Source organism: Acipenser ruthenus, chromosome 10, assembly GCF_902713425.1.
Source record: "Acipenser ruthenus chromosome 10, fAciRut3.2 maternal haplotype, whole genome shotgun sequence".
NCBI classification, from domain to species: domain Eukaryota; kingdom Metazoa; phylum Chordata; class Actinopteri; order Acipenseriformes; family Acipenseridae; genus Acipenser; species Acipenser ruthenus.
The window spans coordinates 10,840,157-10,860,956 of NC_081198.1; the positions used below are offsets into that span (position 1 = coordinate 10,840,157).

Genomic DNA, 20,800 nt, shown 5'->3' on the forward strand with positions numbered 1-20,800 from the left:
TGGCATTATAACAATGTGTTATGCAACTCAAATATCTCAAACAAACAGCCCAATATGGTGTTCCCCATATTTCATAACAGTTTTGAATATTTTAAAAGTTAGAATAAATAAATCAATAACCCTAACTAATCTCCTAATTATATTCTGGGCCCAATTCCCAAAGCTTTAACTTGTGATTTATAAAGTCTTTTTTTTTCATAATAAAAGCTTGTTGTTAAGGAACAACTCAACAACAGTCTTGCATAGTGAATTTAATTTATCAAAATGTTAAATCAGTCATTTGTTAAAGCTGCCCTCCTAAACTGTTAAACAATGACATTTACCCTGCATGTGGCTTGAACTCTTGAACAGCTACAGCAAGAAGCAGGAGGACTATGTCAGGATGGTAAGCAAGGTGGTTGCTAGTTGGGCAACTGGGCCAAGTTCTTACAATGGGACTTTATTAGAATCATACAGTTCTATAATTTAAAAACAAAGCAGAATTTATTAGATTGAAAAATTGGATGTAGTTGCAAGTTACATGCAATTTTAAATAAAGATTCCAAATTAGTACTGTTCACAATTTAAGAGCAACGTGACAGCATGATATTTTAAACCGGTTCACCATACTTAAACATTATGCACTTCCAATGTTGCAGCTGGTCGTACCGTAGCTGTAAATCAAGTGTGGTGTTGGCTTGCTGTTGCATATGACTAAGAGGTTACTTCACACAAGTGGGAGACCGAATTGGATTCATTCCAGATCTGGAAAAGAAGAACTTGATTGATCACCAGTAAATCAATGTTAATTCTAAAGAGAAATGTATGTATATATGTATAAAACAATTTAAAACACAAAAAATTAAATAATTGATTTAGCTTAACAAAATACAGAAAAGATATAAAAAAAATTATTCACATTTGCCAATTTACTCCTAGATTTTAATTATCACTGTGGGTATATGCTGTGCAGTAATTAACAGCTGCAGATGATGCAGTGACAGAAAAAAAATAAGAGGATGTCAATAATTAGAGTAAAGGGGAGAATGTAACACCTTGTGAGGCTTGTATTTTTAACTCACTAAGTACAATCTGACCACAGAGCAGGAATGCCAGACATTTGACTGCTTTCTGCAACCTGTCCCTAGTCTGATTTGTGAAAGTATTTTTGTTTGAGCAGCAGTCTGACTGAGCATTCTGTACCCGTGAGCTCATCTGAGGGTCTGCCAGATAGAATGGTCAAAGGGAAACAGAGACTAGAAAAGCAATTGTCATCAATTTCTTCATGTAGTCTATGTTATACCTCGCTTGTAGATTCTATCGTTACCGTAATTAATCTAACAAGCACTGATGTATAGTAAAACCTCCCTAGCAAACTGTGTACCTTGTGTATACTAACCACACTTACATAGAGTAACATGAGCACATTGCTCTTATATAACACAGTAAGGAATACAGTAAATATCTTCAAAAATAAAATAAAACATTTTCACAAACTAGTCACAATCCTCTATTTTGGCAAAGATTACCATTGCATTTTACTGGAGGGGGAATTGTTCAGTGTAATTTATATAATCGTGTCTTTCTGGTAAACAGTGTGCTGGATTCAGAAGATATAAATAACGTACGTACAAATAAATAATTCAGTCATGTCTACATTCGTTTCAATACTGTGACAATAAAACAAGTAGCTCCTGAACCTCCTATATAAGTCTTGCTGGGCTTCTCCCTCCTCTGCTCTCTCTGTAAGGCAGTGATTCACCACGCCAACTTATTTTCTTTGGGTCAAGGCCAAAAGCTTTAAAACAAATCCTGAATAAGACATTTAAAAAAAAATATATATATAATTTTCATTTTTCTTTAAAACTAAAAACGGAGCCAAGGACAGATGATTCAGTATTTTTTTGTTGAAAGAGATGCTGGAGGGCTCAGAACAAAACCTTGAGAGAGTTTCAAATCGTTTCCATGGATACTTTTCTACCTGCTTCAGGCAATCTGTGAGAGAGGAGCACAGAGAAGAAGTCTGTGGGTGTATTGACAATCAGAATGCTTATTTCATTTGCCTGAAAGTCTGGTACAGTGTGGTAGATGCAAATCACTAAGTACATCCTCAGACAGGAGGGTGTACTTAGTGATGAAGGAAGACCAAAGCAGTTTGGTTTTAATGTGTGGTTATAGCAAAGAAAATAATTCCATACATCTCAGTTATAAACATCCATTGTTGGTCTCAAATGTGCAATTTTCATTTTAAAATGTGATACCTGGTATTACACTAAGTTAAAGAGATCTCTGTTTGCGAGCCTTGCTTTCAGTTATTCTTGTCCTGGAGAGTGAAATTGTCCCCACCCCTTCAACGCTTTCTTTAACCAACCAGCTTTGTCCCTTAGCATGCTTTGCAGCCAATGGTATGATTTGACACACTCTATTTGACACACTCTTTGACACACTCTATATAGAAAATCTAAGTGCCTGGCAACTCTCCTTATTAATCCTGCTCTGTTGCTAAATTAATGTGAAATACTGAGAGCAGGAGAAAAAAGTATACACACCCATTCTACTCTTTGGTGTAAAATAATACAGATAATACAACACACTTGTGTGACAAGGTGTCCTGTCACTTGTGTGGGTATGCCACTGAGTGAGTGGAGAGACACGAAGGATTGGTGCATACCTGTCAACATTGAGTTTTCAAAATACTGTAGTTTTTATAAACTGAAATCTCATACCTGTCAACTTTTGAAAATAGTTGGTGGGGAGGGTGTAGGTGCATGGCTAAGTATGTGAACTTTCCTCGTGTACTGAATGCATGCCTGCCACAGGATTCCCCTGGGTCCTAAACCCTGCTAAGTACAGCCGGGGATTGCAGTAATCACACACCAGCCATGAATTTTTTAGACATTAAAGGTTTGCTGACATAAGGGGGTTTAACAGTAGAATACGGGAGAAAATCTGTCCCGGGTGATGTCCGGGAGAAGGGTCCAAAATACGGGAGACTCCCGGTGAATACGGGATTGTTGACAGGTCCGGTGTGTTTGTCACACCCCACAGGCGCGCAAGGTTTATTAACACAAAAGAACGAAAGCAAACAAACGGGTCATGTGACGCTACCAACAATGGTAGTGCACAGAGGACACATACAGCAGGCTGTACAAAAGGCAAAATAAAACACAACTACAAATAAAAGGTGCCACACAGGGCGAGCGCTAGCCTTACTTATAGAGGCATCCCGCTCCAGGAACCTGCTACACTATGTAACCCTCGCTATACATTACTTGGGATCAATATCCCCTATAGTAACCTACTTATGAGCTGGTATTCTTACGACTCATGCTTCTTCATACGGCCTTGGTTGGGCATTGCCTTCACAAATACCGTGTTGCAGTTTCAGGGTTGCGTAGCTGTAGTTCCTGTAGAGTGGACGCTCGCCTCCTGAGTGTACGCAGCGCCCCTCTGCGTAGCATGGCGTTGCAGCCACCCAGAGCGATTCCACCGGATGTTTTTATGCTGACGGACACTCGCCCACCTGCTGATTGAGGACCGGCACAGCCAATCACTCGCTGCCCTTCCTCTCAACCAAGCCTAGCAGGCAGCAAGTCTCAATCGAGCGCCTGTCTGTAAAAAATCAATTAATCAAACAAACAAAACAATTCCAAAATACACACAATAAACCCATTTCCCCATACAAGTCACACCAACACTAGTTTCCCAATGTGCAGGCCATTCACCCTGCTACAACTTGTTAAGAGATTGCAGTAGAAGGTACTGTATTTACAATCTGGCGTGTCATTTTTTGAGTGCTTAATCCAGTACATTACATTTATTCAGGTACCTCACTTAATGTCAAGGTCAGTAATATGTTTATTATTTATAATGTGTAGTAACAACTTTGTGTATTGCAAATTCCAGCACTGAGATTCGTCTGCAATGTATATACTGAAATGTAGGCTAAATCAATCTTTTTATTCAAATCTTATTTATCTGGTATTGAAAGGTTACGCACTATACTTTCATGCCAAACAAGATTAATAAAGTTACCAACTTCGTTTAAAAAACAGTATGTTTTTTTTACTCACCAATAGCAGTCATATATTCTTTTGCCACACATTAAATTGTTCTATACACAATAAAGCACATTACACTACTGTAAATGCACAAAACATAATAATATTTATCTGACAAATTAGTGAAATATTCCATTTTCAGTCTTATTTTAATTGGAGTTTCTGAAAACCATAGTGATTATTGCATTAGTTTTGAAAACAAATTAAATATAGTATTACATGAGGGAGAAACTTTAAAACAAATGGAATTGCAGTAGTTGGTGTGGCGGCATTCGAAGCAAATTGCTGGCGGTTTGAGGAATTAAGCTGCTTGATGTAATGGCAAAGCTTATGAAGCTAATTTGGGAGAAAAGTAATGTTCTAATTCCGTGCCTATGCCTGTGCATGTCAGTCAGTGAGAGACAGCTGTGTAGACAACAGGAAGACACAACAAATTACAACTTTCTTTATTGGAAAAGAAGTACTGCTTTGCACTGAGACGTTGACAGGCAGTTTTCATTGGTGAGAGCACAGACTGCCAGCTACTGGAAATCCCAATCTAAACCCTGAGCCTACCTGAACTGCCACACTAGTGTTCAGAGCTAAGCTATGCAGGGCTCATCCCAAACACTGCTGCGCACAGTTACGTGAACTCAGCTTCCTGTTGTCAACAGTCTCTACGGAATTTCACAAACAAGGTAAGTGTTCTATTTTCTGTGTATTTAAAAAAATATGTATATATGTACCTTATATTTAGATTGTCTCTTGGTTGTTTGATCATTGAACAGTATTTATCTGTTTCTCTGTAAGTTCTTTCTGAGTTACATTAGGTGCTGTGCACTGTACTCTACAGAAGTTCTGAACTGGAGTTCTGTGAACAACAATGTTTAATAACTAGTTCTTAAAAAAATATTTTTTATTGTTGTTTAAAAATAGTAGATTAAAAGAAAATATCTGGTAATCTTGTAATGCTTGTAATCTTGATGCTATTTCAGCAATTACATCTAACCGCAGGGGGTCTTTGATACTTCTTGTGCCAACAGACGCGAGGTTAGGCCAGTGGTTCATATATATAAATTCTCTGATAAGAATCCTATTCATTATGATAAAAGTGTGTGGAAAGCAATAACACCATTGTTTAATTAATTATAACATTGATGAAGGCCAAACCAAACATTTGTCTACTCGCCTTCTCTAGGTTTTACATTAAAATGTATGATTTTTTGAAGCTAGAGGTGTTTTATGTATTTACTTTTGTCATTGACTTTGTGTACATTTAGACCTGTAGATATAATTTTCTTCAGTCTAACTATTGCAATACAAGCTAAGTCGGAAACCACCTTGAAATTTATAGGTGTTTAACAAGACATGTTGGAACAAAGCAGAAGACTCTTTTACAGCTCACAATACAATGTTAATATTTGTCCAGTTACTATAGTAGAAGCAGATGCCACAGAGATTTACTGCCTAAGCTTTTGGTGATTAGATTAGAAAAGGCAGATTACACAGAACATGCATCCCACTGGAACCTTTACATTGTGTATAGGGTCACTGATAATTACTTTGGGGTGACACTTAGGTTTCAGCACAGTAGATATATTTGGAGAATGTATGGAATAAGAAAAGCAGGTTCTAACATGTACTGTAAGATAACTTTCTGTCCACAGAAGTTTGTGGTTTTTAATAGGCAGAAATGTCTATCATATGTCAGCAAACACATCAAAGACTATATTTATTCTGATTGATATTCAGATTCAGACCTCTTGTCAGTAGCTATTTAGTGATTATTTATTGTAATCGTTGTGGAATCAGGTGTCAATATGCTGGTACTGCCGATAGTTTTTACATTTGTTATCTCTGGGGTTTTTTTGTTTTTTTAAACACCATCCCCACATACTGTACAGCATACAGATAATTGCAAATTTAAAAGAAAACTGCATACTGTAGATTACTATTCTATAGTGTATATTTGTTCCACTGGACCATTTCTGAACTTGGTCCTCCAGTTACATTTTGTACATTTTATCTACATTTAAAAAGCTGTGGTCTGGTGACACTCTATTGAAACCAAAGTTTCAACACAAATATCACCAGTTAGTAGATGAACACTCTTTGGCTACCTTTCTGCTACAATCCTACTGGTAAAAACATGTTATGGATGGATACTATTGGATGAAACATTCTGCTATGTAGATTACCAACAATAAAGACTTGTTCTTATCTGAATAAAGTCCTGTATTGCACTGAGTTTAAAGATATCTAAACAACATGAATAGAAAATGGAGTTAATGATATCCAAAACATTTCTTTAACCTTTTTAAAATAACAGGCTTTGAGCAGAAAAGTCAACCTTTTCTTTTACAAGGAAAGGGCTGTCCTTTTGTTTCAAACATTTGATCTTGCATAGTGATGTTTCAACCTGCTGCTGCATTCTTGTGACTATAAATAGTCCTTATTTCCATGCAGGGCAAAGAGCGCAATAAACAACCACATGCCACAAGAATTTTGTCAAATTCACTTGGCTCTTGACTTGCTCTCACCTCTTGTAAATCCTCAATAGTCATCCTCAAAGCTATAAAGTCTCTAACAGGCATTCTTTCAGGGTCTCTGTGGCACTTGTCTGGGGGCACAGAAGTGTGTTATTTTTAGATGCATTATTGTAAAAGAACAGATGGAGAGTGGTTATTTCTGGAGCCTTCTTGCATTTTAATACTAAGATATAATAACTGGTGAGCAATTTTTTCAATGGGCTCATCCATTTGATGTTTCCCGTAATAACCTTCCGGTTATTACTGGAAACATGCACTCATTAACACCAGCAACAGAGTGCCATCTCAGCAACAGAGTGTGACCCCAGAAACAGAGTGTGACCCCAGCAACAGAGTGTGACCCCAGCAACAGAGTGCAATGCCAGCAACAGAGTGTGACGCCAGCAACAGAGTGCGACCCCAGCAACAGAGTGCAATGCCAGCAACAGAGTGTGACGCCAGCAATAGAGTGTGACCCCAGCAACAGAGTGTGACCCCAGCAACAGAGTGCAATGCCAGCAACAGAGTGTGACGCCAGCAACAGAGTTCCACCCCAGCAACAGAGTGTGACCCCAGCAACAGAGTGCGACCCCAGCAACAGAGTGCGACGCCAGCAACAGAGTACGACCCCAGCAACAGAGTACGACCCCAGCAACAGAGTGCGACCCCAGCAACAGAGTGCGACCCCAGCAACAGAATGCGACGCCAGCAAGAGTGTGACGCCAGCAACAGAGTGCGACCCCAGCAACAGAGTGCGACGCCAGCAACAGAGTGTGATGCCAGCAACAGAGTGTGACCCCAGCAACAAAGTGCGATGCCAGCAACAGAGTACCACCCCAGCAACAGAGTGTGACGCCAGCAACAGAGTGTGACCCCAGCAACAGGGTGCGACCCCAGCAACAGAGTGCGACGCCAGCAACAGAGTGCGACACCAGCAACAGGGTGCGACCCCAGAAACAGAGTGTGATGCCAGCAACAGAGTGCGACGCCAGCAACAGAGTGCAATGCCAGCAACAGAGTGCGACGCCAGCAACAGAGTGTGACCCCAGCAACAGAGTGCGACACCAGCAACAGAGTGTGACCCCAGCAACAGAGTGTGACCCCAGCAACAGGGTGCGACACCAGCAACAGAGTGCGACGCCAGCAACAGAGTGTGACCCCAGCAACAGAGTGTGACCCCAGCAAAAGAGTGTGACAGCAGCAACAGAGTGCGACGCCAGCAACAGAGTGCGACGCCAGCAACAGAGTGTGACACCAGCAACAGAGTGTGACACCAGCAACAGAGTGTGACCCCAGCGCGAGCTGACAAACTGACAGGAATTCCAACCATACCTCACATAGTTGCTGTTTTCTCTCGCTCGCTTCAATTATAAAATTACTGCATGGGGTTGTTTAAGATTATAAAAAATACTGCATGGGGTAGTGTGTGATAAATGAGAATTTAATGCCCACCCTTGGCATTCTATGGCATCCCACCTCTCTGGTGAGCATTCAACTCTCATGTCACACTACACAATGCACTATTCTCTATTTCTATTTTGGCCCCCATCGATCTTTAATACAAAACAATACAGTGTGAGCTTATATAGCACCTTACATATAGCAGAGAAGCTTAACTAAAGCTGTACATCAATAAAGAAGTCTTGGGGCTTCTGTAAATGTAATCCAACTATTGTGTGCAGTACATTACACATGCAGCTCCATGGTACCATGCTTTTTGATCAGTTTTCAAGTGTTAGTAATGAGAAGTGAATATTACTGTATGTTTCCTTTTCAATAAACTGATTTAAAAAGAGTCCAGTAGTTGGATCAATAAAAAACAGGGCAATCCTGGTTGGGTTTGGTAATTTTGACCGTTTTGCATTCTTGGTCTTACACATTGCATTGCAGGGTTACGATGTGGATACCGTTGCTTCCGAAGTGCCTGGGCAGAGTGTTTTACAGCTGAGGCGCATGATGGTTGATAGCTCTGCCACCTCGGTATTTAGAGGTTGTCAAGGAGTTCAGCTTCTACTGACCTCATTTAAAAGCTGTGTGACCAGCATAACTAATAAAGTACATTCTTAGTTTCTAAAGTCAGTGCAGATAAATAGGGGTGATACAGCCGGCAAGCTTTTATTGGAGTGAGTGAGCTGCTGCATTTTTTAAAAAAGCTAAGACTGTTTGTCTTGGCATTGGGAATCCAATAAAAAGTGGTATTAATGCATTCTCCAGGAAACTACAGTATACAAACGCTTCCATTAAGACCACACCCCTTTATTCAGTTACCAATATCTTTAGATATGAGCATTCCATGAATCCAAAAAAAAAAAAAAAATGCTGATTCCAGTTATTAGCAAGGAGGGTAATACATTTTTAATTCATATGAATTCAATATAATCTCATGTATTAATTAATGCTAAATTACAATAGAAACATTGACAACTGTTAAGGGTCTGGGGACCTATTGTCTGCAGTTATAACAGGTTTATGTTTCAAGGAAACAGTAATTGGAGACTGTGGAATTGCTGATGGGTTCCTTGAAGAGGATGGATCATACATGTTGATGTGCAGCTCTCTCACTGTTAGTATTCACACTGAATGGTTAACCTTTATTTGTTCACTTAACTGTTTCCATATTACAGTACTTATTTGTATAGTTTTCTTTTAAATACAGAACAACTATTACAACTATTATACCATTGTACCAATGTAGATTTGTGTCCCTCTTCATTTAAAATGGTACCATAAATGTATCCCTTTACTATATTAACATTATTTAAATGCTAGGGAGGCTATTAAGAGACACTACATTTCTAGCATGTGTTCCAGAATGTGGAATGTTGTTCTGTAGCTTTTCATAGGAAAGTGTAACATTAGCAAAATAAATACGTTTTCTGTATCAACATGCATTCATGTGCCAGTAAGGGTTTTGTAGTCCTATGGGTTTAAGAACAAAAGCTTTACGAATATTTTTGGGGGTTGAACTTCATATCAGCATACTTTTAATGGTACGTGCTAGTTTTGTTTAGAAAATATATCACTTGTTGTGTTTCTAGTTACTGTCAGTCCCTTGACCAAACACAAGTATTAAGGGCTGTTGGTTAAAAATGTCTCAGATTAAGAAGCAGCTGTTGTGAGCTTATGCTCTGATTATCCAGCATCTTGCCAGCGTATCTAACCCTGGTAGAAAGTTGTCTGAGGCTGGCAAGCTGACAGCTGGTCACTGTCTATGCCATCTGCACTGAGATTCAAACCAAGATTAATAAGCTTGACCTATAAATGACTACAGTCTAATTACTATTAAAAACATACTTGCAGTTTACAGAATTATACTTATTGGGGGGGGGGGGGGGGGGTGACCTAAATCCAATTTTATGCAGTTATGGAACAGAACTTTATATCTGAAATTGACTTTCAGCTGTGTATGCCTCAGAGATCATTTCAACCAATCAGATTACAAGTTTACTGGTCATTATCCCACCAGTGGATGGGTGCTAAGTTAGAAAATTTGACCTCTCACTATAACAGTGGTTTATGTAATTCAGAACAAAAATTTTAAAACGCAAATGAAGAAACACAATTCTCTGAACTTAAATAAAAAAAAATGTCATTATAGAACACTGAAATAGTCAGAAAAAAAAATTGAAACCGTTTATGAACGTGGCTGGAATCTAAATATATTTCATGTAAAAGTAAAAAATCATTGTTTTTCCAAAGAAAGCGTATACTCTACAATGTGTTCATAGCTCCTATGTACAACAGCTTCCGCTATATGTATGGCATATCCAGCAACATACTGCAATGGGAGAGGGGGGAAAATATTTCATGAATGTTATAAAAGTTCTAATGATTCCCCATTTCAATATCTTTAAAATACAATATTTGAAACCACCTGACCAAATACTGGCTAACTCTTACTGTCTAACAATACAGCAGTAACACGAGCCAATCCATCTCCTGGAACAATTTGCTAAACCAGACATGTGATGTCAGTTAAACATGCCTGTCATGCCAAAAATCTGAGTCTGCCTCCTCCACACACCCACTGTGACATGTGTCTTCCAGAGACAGCCTCATCTGATCCTCTGCCCAACTGCCCCACAGTCTCCTTGCTTCCCTGGAGCACTGCTGCAGCCTGGCATATTCTATACTGTACTGTGTGCATACTTTCCTACCACCCAGCCTGCTGTCTGCTGATGATTACAGCTCTTACAGTTTAGCTCTGATTTTGTCTCAGTGTCAGAATGGAAGAGGCAGAACTGCTGAAGGAGCGACTCCAAGCCATTACAGTAAGTCATCCCTGTTTGAGTTACATGGTTTAAATGTGTGAAAACTATGTAACTGTGAATAATGAACTGTAAAAAAAACACTCTTGTGTTGAATTGTATGTTCAGAATTCACTCGGATAGCATTATTAACTTTTTTTTTCCTCTCAGTCCTTTCAAGTGCACTGTTTATTTTAGTAAGCATTGGTTACGTTAATAGATACACGTTCACCAGGGAACACAAGAAAATGTTAAAGTGTGTTAAAGTGTGTCCTTTATAAATGTGAAGGTCACCAGCACAGGTCAAAGCGTCATTATTTATTTATTACATATGTTGTTAATGTTTGAATAATATATAAAAGTTATGTAACTGATAAATGCTGCTTGCCTGGTAATCTTTTTATTTTCTAATAAGTATATTTAGACATGGTGGTTGACCTGGCTGTTTCACTGTCACATGAGATGTATTGATTTATATTAAAAAAAGAAGGCATCAGTTTCCACTCAGACTGTGCTTTACATAGATGAGGCAAAGATTATTAATAGAAAACAAAGAGCGCACCAGCTATGATTCATCCTGCATTATACAGGTATGAGATTGTTAATATTTTAATATGGGACTGAAAATTCAACTGCTTGTTAACATTAAATTAAAAAAAGGAAGCCATTATGTCAAACACAATCCTATATCAATGTATATTTGAATCATAGAAATTAAGAAATGTATCCACTACCGTAAGATTTTGTTTTTTGTCAAAGCTGTTCCAGGGTGTTTCTTCCATGTACAGTGATGTCATCTTCTGAGAGAATGGAAAGACTTTCAAAGTTGTTCTCATTGTCCTTGGCAGGATTTCTAACAGGTTGATTCTCCAAACGATGCTATTGCACTTTACTTAGATCACCCTAAGGTGTTAGACATTTCAGCGCTGGCATGAATAGACATGACTTTAAAACGTGTTTTGTTCAACATTGCCCTCCAGAACCCTGCCACCCTCTCAAAGTACACATACTGTTCAGACATGTATAATTTCTACTGCCAGGATTTAATTTAAGACTAATTAATAGGAGAGCATAGTTGAAAGCCAACATAATGTAATATACTTGACTTAATAATAATAATCATACTAAATTAAAAGTTGTGCTTCATCTGCATGAATGCATTTATGGTTATTATCTATTTTTTTTCCAGCTCATAATAAAGTATGGTTATTGCCAGCCAGCTTTGTTGAATTCCAGTGTGGCAAATGTTCCAGTATTGTATTTTCACACAGGTTGATGAATAACACAGATATTCATGCCAACTTTCGTCACTTTTTTATGTCAAACTACTTTTAACTGAACTAAATGCCTCAAAATCTCACAAAGAAAATACCATTACAACTCTAGTATTAATTATTTTATACTAACAGTGCATTTAAATATATGTGATATAAAATGACATCCATTTTCCTCATAATCTGCAGTAAATAATGGAAAACATGCAGAACCTAAAACAAACCACCAAACACATGAACATGAAAATCTGATGTGACTCACAGTGGCATGTTGTACAATTAAGCGTAATTGTGTTTTTCAGCAAACAATAATGCAGAATTATACATAATGTAGTTGTGGGAGCACATTATTTACTAACTACATCGGCATCTTATAATTCACACAATGATGTTTTTATTTAAAAAAAACATTGGTGACCAAAATGTTTATTAACTGTGGTTCGTTGATTGAGATTTTAAGTTACCACACTGCAACCAGGATATAAAGTGGAAACAAAACATTTTCTATGCAGCCTTAGTTAGTATGTTATGTTTTTTTTCCTCAGGATAAGAGAAGAATCCAAGAGGACATTGGGAAAAAAAGGATAGAAATAGAAGAAGAAAAATTAAAGCTTCAATATTTAAAGGTACAGTATACTTACAATTATTATTTCCCCTACTAATATGCATAGTGTACCTACCTGGCTATGCAGATATTTGAACCCTCATTCCATAGGCTCCCCTTGCCACTGTTGGAGGCCTGCTGTAATTCTAGACGCGAGGCTCAGCCCCCTCCTTTCGGTTCACCAATAATATCAAAGAGTTTACCTTCGCCTTTCCCCCACCTTTACACATGCATTTCTACTCTGTGGGGTAACCTAAACCAATTGGTTAATCATTTTATGTTACTGTACATAAATATATTACATCTATAAAAGCTGTGCCTTGATCTTTGTATTGGTTATTGTCACAGCTCTCAAAATGTTTGTACCAATGCAATGACCTCAGGACATTATTTTAGGTTATGCTGCCTGACCCCGCGTTGCTTTCTCATTGTTTGTTTTTTTACATGACCAGGTAATTTTCTGCATTTATATCTGGTGTTTGTTTTACATGTACCATATGCAAATCATATCAGTATAAGCATATATATCCGTATAAGCTGGCAACTTTTATATGTTTTTTTTTTATATATAAAAGGCAATAATAGGATTATGAAAATGCTTGGGCTACTCAGACAACTTGAATCTATTTTTTCCTTTTCCTTTTCCTATCATTGCCTTGTCCCAACTCCCTTTTTCATTACTGTATGTTCCGTGACCAATGACTGATATGAATCGCACTGCATTTTCTATGAATAGAAAAAATCTTTGAGAGAAAAATGGCTCATGGACGGATTAAGTGCCCAGAGTCCGCAGGAACAAGAGGAAATAAGAAAACAGGCTCAGGACGACCAGCAACAGACCAAACTGCTGGATAGGAACATCCACAGGTACAGTAATGGAAAATATTGAACAGGATATGTGCACTGATGTGTCATGTCTGTACTTGTGGGGGTAGGGGAACCTAAAGAATTTGCCGGTAGGGTAAATTAAGCCAGGCAAGAATTTTGACTTATACTGAATTTGGACTGGGAGTGTCACAGGGTCATCTTGAACATCTGAAAAGTAGAGAGGACCTTAGTTCAACATTGCATTCCAACAGCACTTCGAACAGTACTGTGTCCTTGCCCCCTGTCACCAAGCTGGGGTTAGGGTTAGGGTTAGGGTTAGGGTTAGGGTTACAGTATGCAGATTGCCTCCAATTGACTCTTCAATCGCTGACATTGCTTGGAGGTGGTCTTCTATCTGTAAGTTATAATTACATGGTTAATCAAGGGGTAGAAGTTATAATTACAAAGTTTAAATAACATTAATTGTCAACTGAAAGTGAAACCAAGTACAATATTTAAAAGTAAATCAATAAGAGCTTGTGATATAGTGTTTCCCAGAGGGAATGTTTTGACTGTAGGACAGTTCTGGTCTGGGGGTGTTGTGCTCATGTTATGCAGCGAGAGAACAGTCAGTGAGTCAATGTGGAATGCCTGCAATTTTGGACCCTGATTAAAGACAATATGTTGAAGACAATATGTGGAATGGTCTTGATTTCTAAACCCACATGATGTCTCTGCAAAGTCTTAATATCCATGGAATTTGGATTTCCATTTGAAATGACTGCAGGGTGTGGTAGGTAGCCTTTGGAAGTACTCAAATAAGGTAAAAAAAACTATTATGTAACACTGTAAATCTAATGAGAAGATAGGCAGGGAAATTAAATGTGTTTGACAGAATCTTTAATCAATTTTCACTCACTGTTAAATCTCACTGCGTTCAGGACTTCCAAATGACTGTAGCATAGGTTGTTTGAAAATGTAACTTAGGACATTCTTTCATTTTTTCTGGATCATGCAAACACTTTGTATATATTAACAACCTAATGTGCAACAAGGACAAAACACTGGCTGCATATTTACTGCATGTGAACAATTGACGTGACAATTAATTAACGGTAACAGTCTTCAAGTACCAAGAAAGAAATCACTCAGAACAATGATTTGGCAGAGCCCAAATGTGATTGATGGTGATTTTTGTTATAGCGGGTAGCAGAAGAAAATAATAGTATTATTGGATAGCAACAAACTGAAAAGCTCAGAATGTAATGATTTGACTTTTGTCACAGGATGGAAAATGAAATCAAAGCACTTGAACAGCTTGAGGTACAGATCTCAACCAATGAGGGAATTATATTGAAAAGGTTGAAAGAAGTTGAGAAATCTCCAGAAGATATCATAAAGGTAGGGTGAATTCCTGTTCTATAAACGCTACTCAAAATCAGTAGAAGAGTATATTGTGGAATTATGAAACAAGAAAGGTTGTACAGATATAAGGTGCAGTTTCAGCCAGAGAAAGACTGGGACTTTCGCTACTTCTTTTCATACTTTTGGCTCTACCTGTGGTTTGCTCAATAATCATAATTCACTCTTTTTGACTATTTCCTCACAGGCTGTGAAGGCTGAAGCCCAAAAAGGTAAAACCTTGCTCTCGATCTGAATTTTTTTTTAACAAGATTTTACAGATGGTCCTGTAGCAGGAGTAATAGGCTTTTTTTTCTTTAAATACAGAGCCAATTGCATATGTTTATTCCGAGATTTCGGATCTTCCGGAATTTTACAAACCTTCAAAGCTGAAAAAAATGGCAAGTCCAGAACCTGAAGCAGATAATGATCAATCCAAACAAGGTAGGAAAGTAGTTTTGATGTCAAGTAAATGAAAACAAAGCAAAATTCAATTTATATACATTTAACAAACCTTATGCAGTCTATATTTCAGCAGGTTGCACGATTTATGTAATTTTCTGTAAAATTAAAATAAATCCAAAACCTTATGTATTTTTCCAAACCATTGTGATATTGTTGAAATGTTGTTCTCTGTGCAACATTTTCAGTCATTACAACATTTCATTTCTCCTCAGCCTTGTTTGCAATGGAGATCAATGTGCAAAAGGACATGAAGACTGGAGAAAGTCAGGTTCTGTCAACAGCAACTGTCTCGGCTGAGGAGTTTAAAAAGAAAGGGATTAAAGTATACGATGATGGAAGAAAATCTGTTTACGCAGTGCATTCTGATGGGGGGAACAATCACAATGGGCTAGAGGAACTGTCCCCAGTTGAAGTAGAGGAGCTGTTAAGGAAAGCCACGGAAAATAAGTCTGCTTTAGAATACCACGAACCAGTGTTCTCAAGCCCGTACAGCAGACCCTCAACCCCAAAGAAGCATGACAGTGAGCAGATCAGCCCAGAACCAAACAGACCACAACCAAACAGACCCCAAGAGATGTGTGACAGACACACTCCTGTTAAATCAGAACTTCACAATGAAAAAGCTCATTTTCAAGATGGCGTAGACCATTCGTCTCATTTCACAGGATCTCAGTTGGAAGGACAAAAGCGCCCAAGCAGAAATAACCAAAATATTTTAAAAAATGGAGACGGACCACACATGTCCAGAAATAACCAAAAACCAATGCAGATTCCTTACCAGGACCCAAGGGAAAACCATTGCGCAGCAGCATTTCTTAATTCAGGGTACAGTAATGGTCAGTCATCTTTAGTCCATCAAGAGGATACCAAATACAACGTTCTACACGCTGTGCCTACTAATGTTGAAAGCGAGGAACCAGTTACCATGATATTTATGGGTTATCAAAGCATAGAGGATCAGGATGAAGCTGTGGGTTTTGAGGGGGCTATTAGGGCTGAACTGGTAGTTATTGACGATGATGATGTTGACCACGATGCACAGCCATCTTACCATCCTGATGGGCAGCATAGCAAGGTTTCCCATCCTGCTATCAACTCGAATGCTGGTCAGTATCTTCCAGACCCACGAATAAACTTGAACATGAACAACGGGTCACCTCACATAAATTCAATCCCGTTGCAAGAGAAAGAACCAAGCTTGACTCATTCTCCCTACCACATGTATTCTGAAGGGCCAATGACTGGAGATGGTACCCAAGACCCTTCAATGACAGGTATAAAAAAGAAAAAAGCATGCTGCTGCTCAGTCATGTAACTGTCTAATCAGACACTAACATCCCTTTCTTCTGTGTGACGGTTTCCATACACTGCATCTGTCTCTGTACCTGTTTGCTGTATACAATGCATGCTGGCATTACTCACCTTAATATGTGTACTTCTTGTCTTGTGATTTTCTTGCTGTTAATCTTTATTCTATTTTTCTGTTCTTATTAACACGCATGTCAGACTCTTTCTGCCTGCTGCCTGCTACTGTTTTGTAACCTTTGACATAATCAAAAGTTTTCTTGAAATCTTGTCGTCCTATATATCTGTTTCTGTTTAGGAAGAGTTTGATAATAAAAAAAATACTGAAAATTTCTTAGATTCCTGCTTAATTCTTTGAAATTACCATGCTTCACAAACACTTAAATAACAGATTTGCTTTATGTGCTAAAACAGCATACAGTAGCATAAATAACTGTAGTTTCTATTTTTACCTTTTTTATTTATTTTACATTTTTATCTTGATCTGTGATGATACAAAACATCTTAAAAAAAACAATATAGATAAACCAGTTTGTGTGAGAGTGAAATACTGCAGCCCCTGTGTTTTACTGTGTTTTATTTTTCCTTTCATATTTCAACTGCAATGTTTAAGATGCAATGTTTACAGCTGAGGATAGATGTGCTCCTACAGTTGATAAGCACAACACACACATAACTGGGAGATAAGTAAAACATAAATAAAAACTGCTTTGTATGGCAAAGGGCAGATTCATAATTAAATAGTTTGAATTAAATGTGTGAAATTCTACAGTGCATAAAAAGTTAAAAAATTGTAGTTGGGGCTAAGTGACGAATTAAATCAAACACTATTATTAAGCAAATGTCAGTTAACAGCACAGTATAGTATATTTCTATTTCATAAGAAAAACGAAAAGCTTAAAAACGTGCATTTACTTGTATTCAGTGGGGACACAAACCTATGTAGAATACATTACCTCTTCATATTCCTTGAGAACCAATTCAAATAGAGGCATCTTGTACTGTAGAGGTGAATAATGAATGTTCCTATTTAGAACACTTAAATAATTAGACACTAAAATAGTAACATTAAGCATATTTTTTAGACATTGGTTTGCCCTGAAATTATAGTAATAGTGTACTGGAAGTTAAATAATTCCTTTATCAGGGGATGGCATGCTTTCATTATGTATATGTGTTGCTGTGCATCAGTAATAGGTGTTTGGTACAAAGTTAATTAATTTGTTAGGGTTGAACCCCACAGTAAATTTGGTCAAATTTAAATCCCACAAGAAAAGTAGTTATAAAGTCTCATTAAATTATTTGCAAATTATAACATCAAAAGTTGGGACAGATTAATGTCTGTCTAATACCTAACTATTTCTATTAATTGCTTTTTGCTGCAAAGGATAGCGTTGGTATTCTGTGAATAAAGTGCTTACTTTGCCACTGTCTGCAATGCCAGCTTTCCTACACTTGCTTTTGGAACCTAAAATAACAGCTAACCTAGCAATACCAGTAAATATTTCAATGTAATTAATTAGGAAAGGGGGGGTTGCCCAAATAGTATTTGTTTGCGAAGACATACAAAAAAACAATACAAATAATGGCTGGGGTATATTGATGTATACTGAGCTCAACAGTTGTTCCTTGAATTTTGCTTTGTCTGTACTCATTTTCTGTAAACTGTCCCTATTCATTTACACACAAATGGAAAACTTTATTGTAGATGTGCTGATTAAATACCACCCTTCAGAAATACATAATTGATTAGAAAATACTCTTCTTTATTCACAGCACTAAGACTGAGAATGGCAAAACTAGGCAAAAGAATGATGTAACATGCCAAGATGGGATTTCAGTAGCTGCCTTAAGGATTCCATGAAGGCAAGCCAAAGAAAGGATGTCCACCGCCCGAGACTTCTTTTTTGCACAAACTGCACCAGAATCAACTATTCAATGACCATACAGTTTATTTCTATGAGATATGAAACTACTCAATACACAAGTGCATTAGAAATCTATGTTTGTTCAGGGGGAAGAATATATCTAATTATTATTATTATTATTATTATTATTATTATTATTATTATTATTATTATTATTATTATTATTATTATTATTATCAATAAGATATTTGTTTAGTTTGTTTATGGCCATACTCACTATATTCACTTAAATAAAATGCCATATTCATAATGAGTGCCTTTAAAAATCAACTCATGCTGTTTTTCTGGTTGTTTGTGTTTCACATTTAATATTGTATTTTGTAATAGATTTATATCTGTAGTAAATTGTTTGGAAAAAAAGTAATCCAATGTCTAACTAAGTCCTATCTTAAATTCCAGTACAGTACATGAAAATGTAGATAAAAACTATTACTATATTGATAAATACAATTCTGCTGTGCTCCAAACTTGCTGATGTTGCTTTTACAGAAACAATTAAAATGGAGTGAGTCTATTACAGGTGTTTTAGTCTTTTTATAACAAATAGTTTGTAGTTTCTGTAAATGTCTTATGGCTGGTTTCAAACACCCTGGTTAGCACAAGTCTTGGAATGCCTTAACTGTATGGTTGGTTTCACAGACCCTGGTTACCACTCGTCTTGGGATAACATGAGCTAATCCAAGACTAGCACTAATCAAGTACAGTGAAACCCACTTTTAATGTTCAGGAAGTATTATTATTATTGACTATACAAATATATTCACAAACTACAAAGTAAATGTTTTTAATCAAATATTCATATTTAATGCAATAAAAAGTGTTAATGACACACAAGATTTAAAAGCTGCACAATGATATACCGGTAACTTCAGGCAAAGAAAACAAAATGTCTGCCTGGTCACTAGCACCTCCTAGTGGTGATAATGAGATGTACAATCAAAGGCATTTTCTTTTCCAAGGCACCAAACAAACTGTTCAATCTTGATCACAATGTCATTTCCAAAGTAAGCACTGTTATTTTATACTAATTATCGTACAAATAAGCTGTTAATTGTTGTTTATTAATAAAATGTTCAGTTACTAATCTCAGTAATGCAAATATTCAGATAGTCATTCAGTGCTGATAAAAAAATTAAAATAAAAAAGCTGTCGATACATTTTACAGAATTATACAAAAACATATCTATTATTGCAGCTATATGTGGTAAATATTCCACATGAATAGTGAGTTGCAGTTCTTTAAGAGTGTAACAATTATATCTGAAATAAAATGAAATACAAGACCTTGAACGATTTATTTTACATAACACTCTTTTGAAATATTTTATATTTCTATGGATAAAACAGAGGATCTACTGCCATTGGTCAGTTCATTCCACATTCAGTTACTGTCTCCACTGGTTTATTCAAAGGCAGATCTTGAAGCAAACAGTTCTGCTTTGCAAAGGGCCTTGCAGCATTTTCAAGGTAAGATTTTTTTTTTTTTCAAAGACTGCTCTGGAACGAAACACTCCAGAAGAGCAGAGGCGTCTCTTTATGTAACTGTTAACAGAAGGCAGCAGAATGCTGTGATTTGCCACCCACAGAGGTGTTTGGTTGAATAGGAAAGCAGGGGTTTTGTAACTACTGAACTTGCAGCAGTAGACACTTATTAAAAAAAGTCCACCGACTAATTAGGTGATGGCAATTTAAAGACAACAACTTTGTTTGGTATGTTTATACTTCTGTATAAATGTGCTTAAGGTGGCTGGAAATGTGTAGAGGAACACCAGCTGAATGTACAGCCTGTTTTATTCACAAGCTGTTTTGCTGCGTGGGTTTATTTTGTATTTATTGGCCATACATTTTCATCAGTTTAACTTAGCAGATGTACTGCACTGATGTGGGTAAATATCTATATATGCCACTAATATAGCATATTTTGTTGAGGCATGCATACTGTATGATCTGATAAAACCTGTGGGAGTGTAAGTGTATACATTACTATCCCAATACTTACTGGAGTATAAAGAACAAACATATTTTGTAAGTAATTGTATTCACTGGATTTACACAAACAGTATATTACCGTGCCAGTATCGACATAGTTTTGATACTGTAATATTTGGTTCTCTATAACTCTTTTAAGTAGTCTTGAATCTGTAGTTTGCTTGTTGGCTTACTGCTCAGTGTGCCACTTTCTATATCTTTTCTCAATGATAGTGTTGGACAGAGCAATCTAA

General features: G+C 37.1%; 1 protein-coding gene across 3 annotated transcripts in view; it reads left to right on the plus strand.

Moving 5' to 3' along the window:
• LOC117414181 (palmdelphin-like) overlaps positions 1-19,092 on the plus strand; it is a 21,255-nt gene extending 2,163 nt beyond the window's left edge. The window contains exons 1-9 of one of the 3 annotated variants that reach the window (XM_034023987.3): positions 4,416-4,717; positions 10,767-10,818; positions 12,614-12,694; positions 13,409-13,539; positions 14,766-14,880; positions 15,089-15,113; positions 15,208-15,324; positions 15,558-16,619; positions 18,427-19,092. In XM_034023987.3, the coding sequence (XP_033879878.2) occupies positions 10,774-10,818; positions 12,614-12,694; positions 13,409-13,539; positions 14,766-14,880; positions 15,089-15,113; positions 15,208-15,324; positions 15,558-16,619; positions 18,427-18,470 (1,620 nt within the window). In that variant the 5' untranslated portion in view covers positions 4,416-4,717; positions 10,767-10,773 and the 3' untranslated portion in view covers positions 18,471-19,092. Of the gene's footprint in view, positions 1-4,415; positions 4,718-10,766; positions 10,819-12,613; positions 12,695-13,408; positions 13,540-14,765; positions 14,881-15,088; positions 15,114-15,207; positions 15,325-15,557; positions 16,620-18,426 lie in introns of those variants that run through there. The other 2 variants (XM_034023995.3, XM_059031709.1) reach the window with 2 other exon arrangements.
• Positions 19,093-20,800: the final 1,708 nt, after the last annotated feature.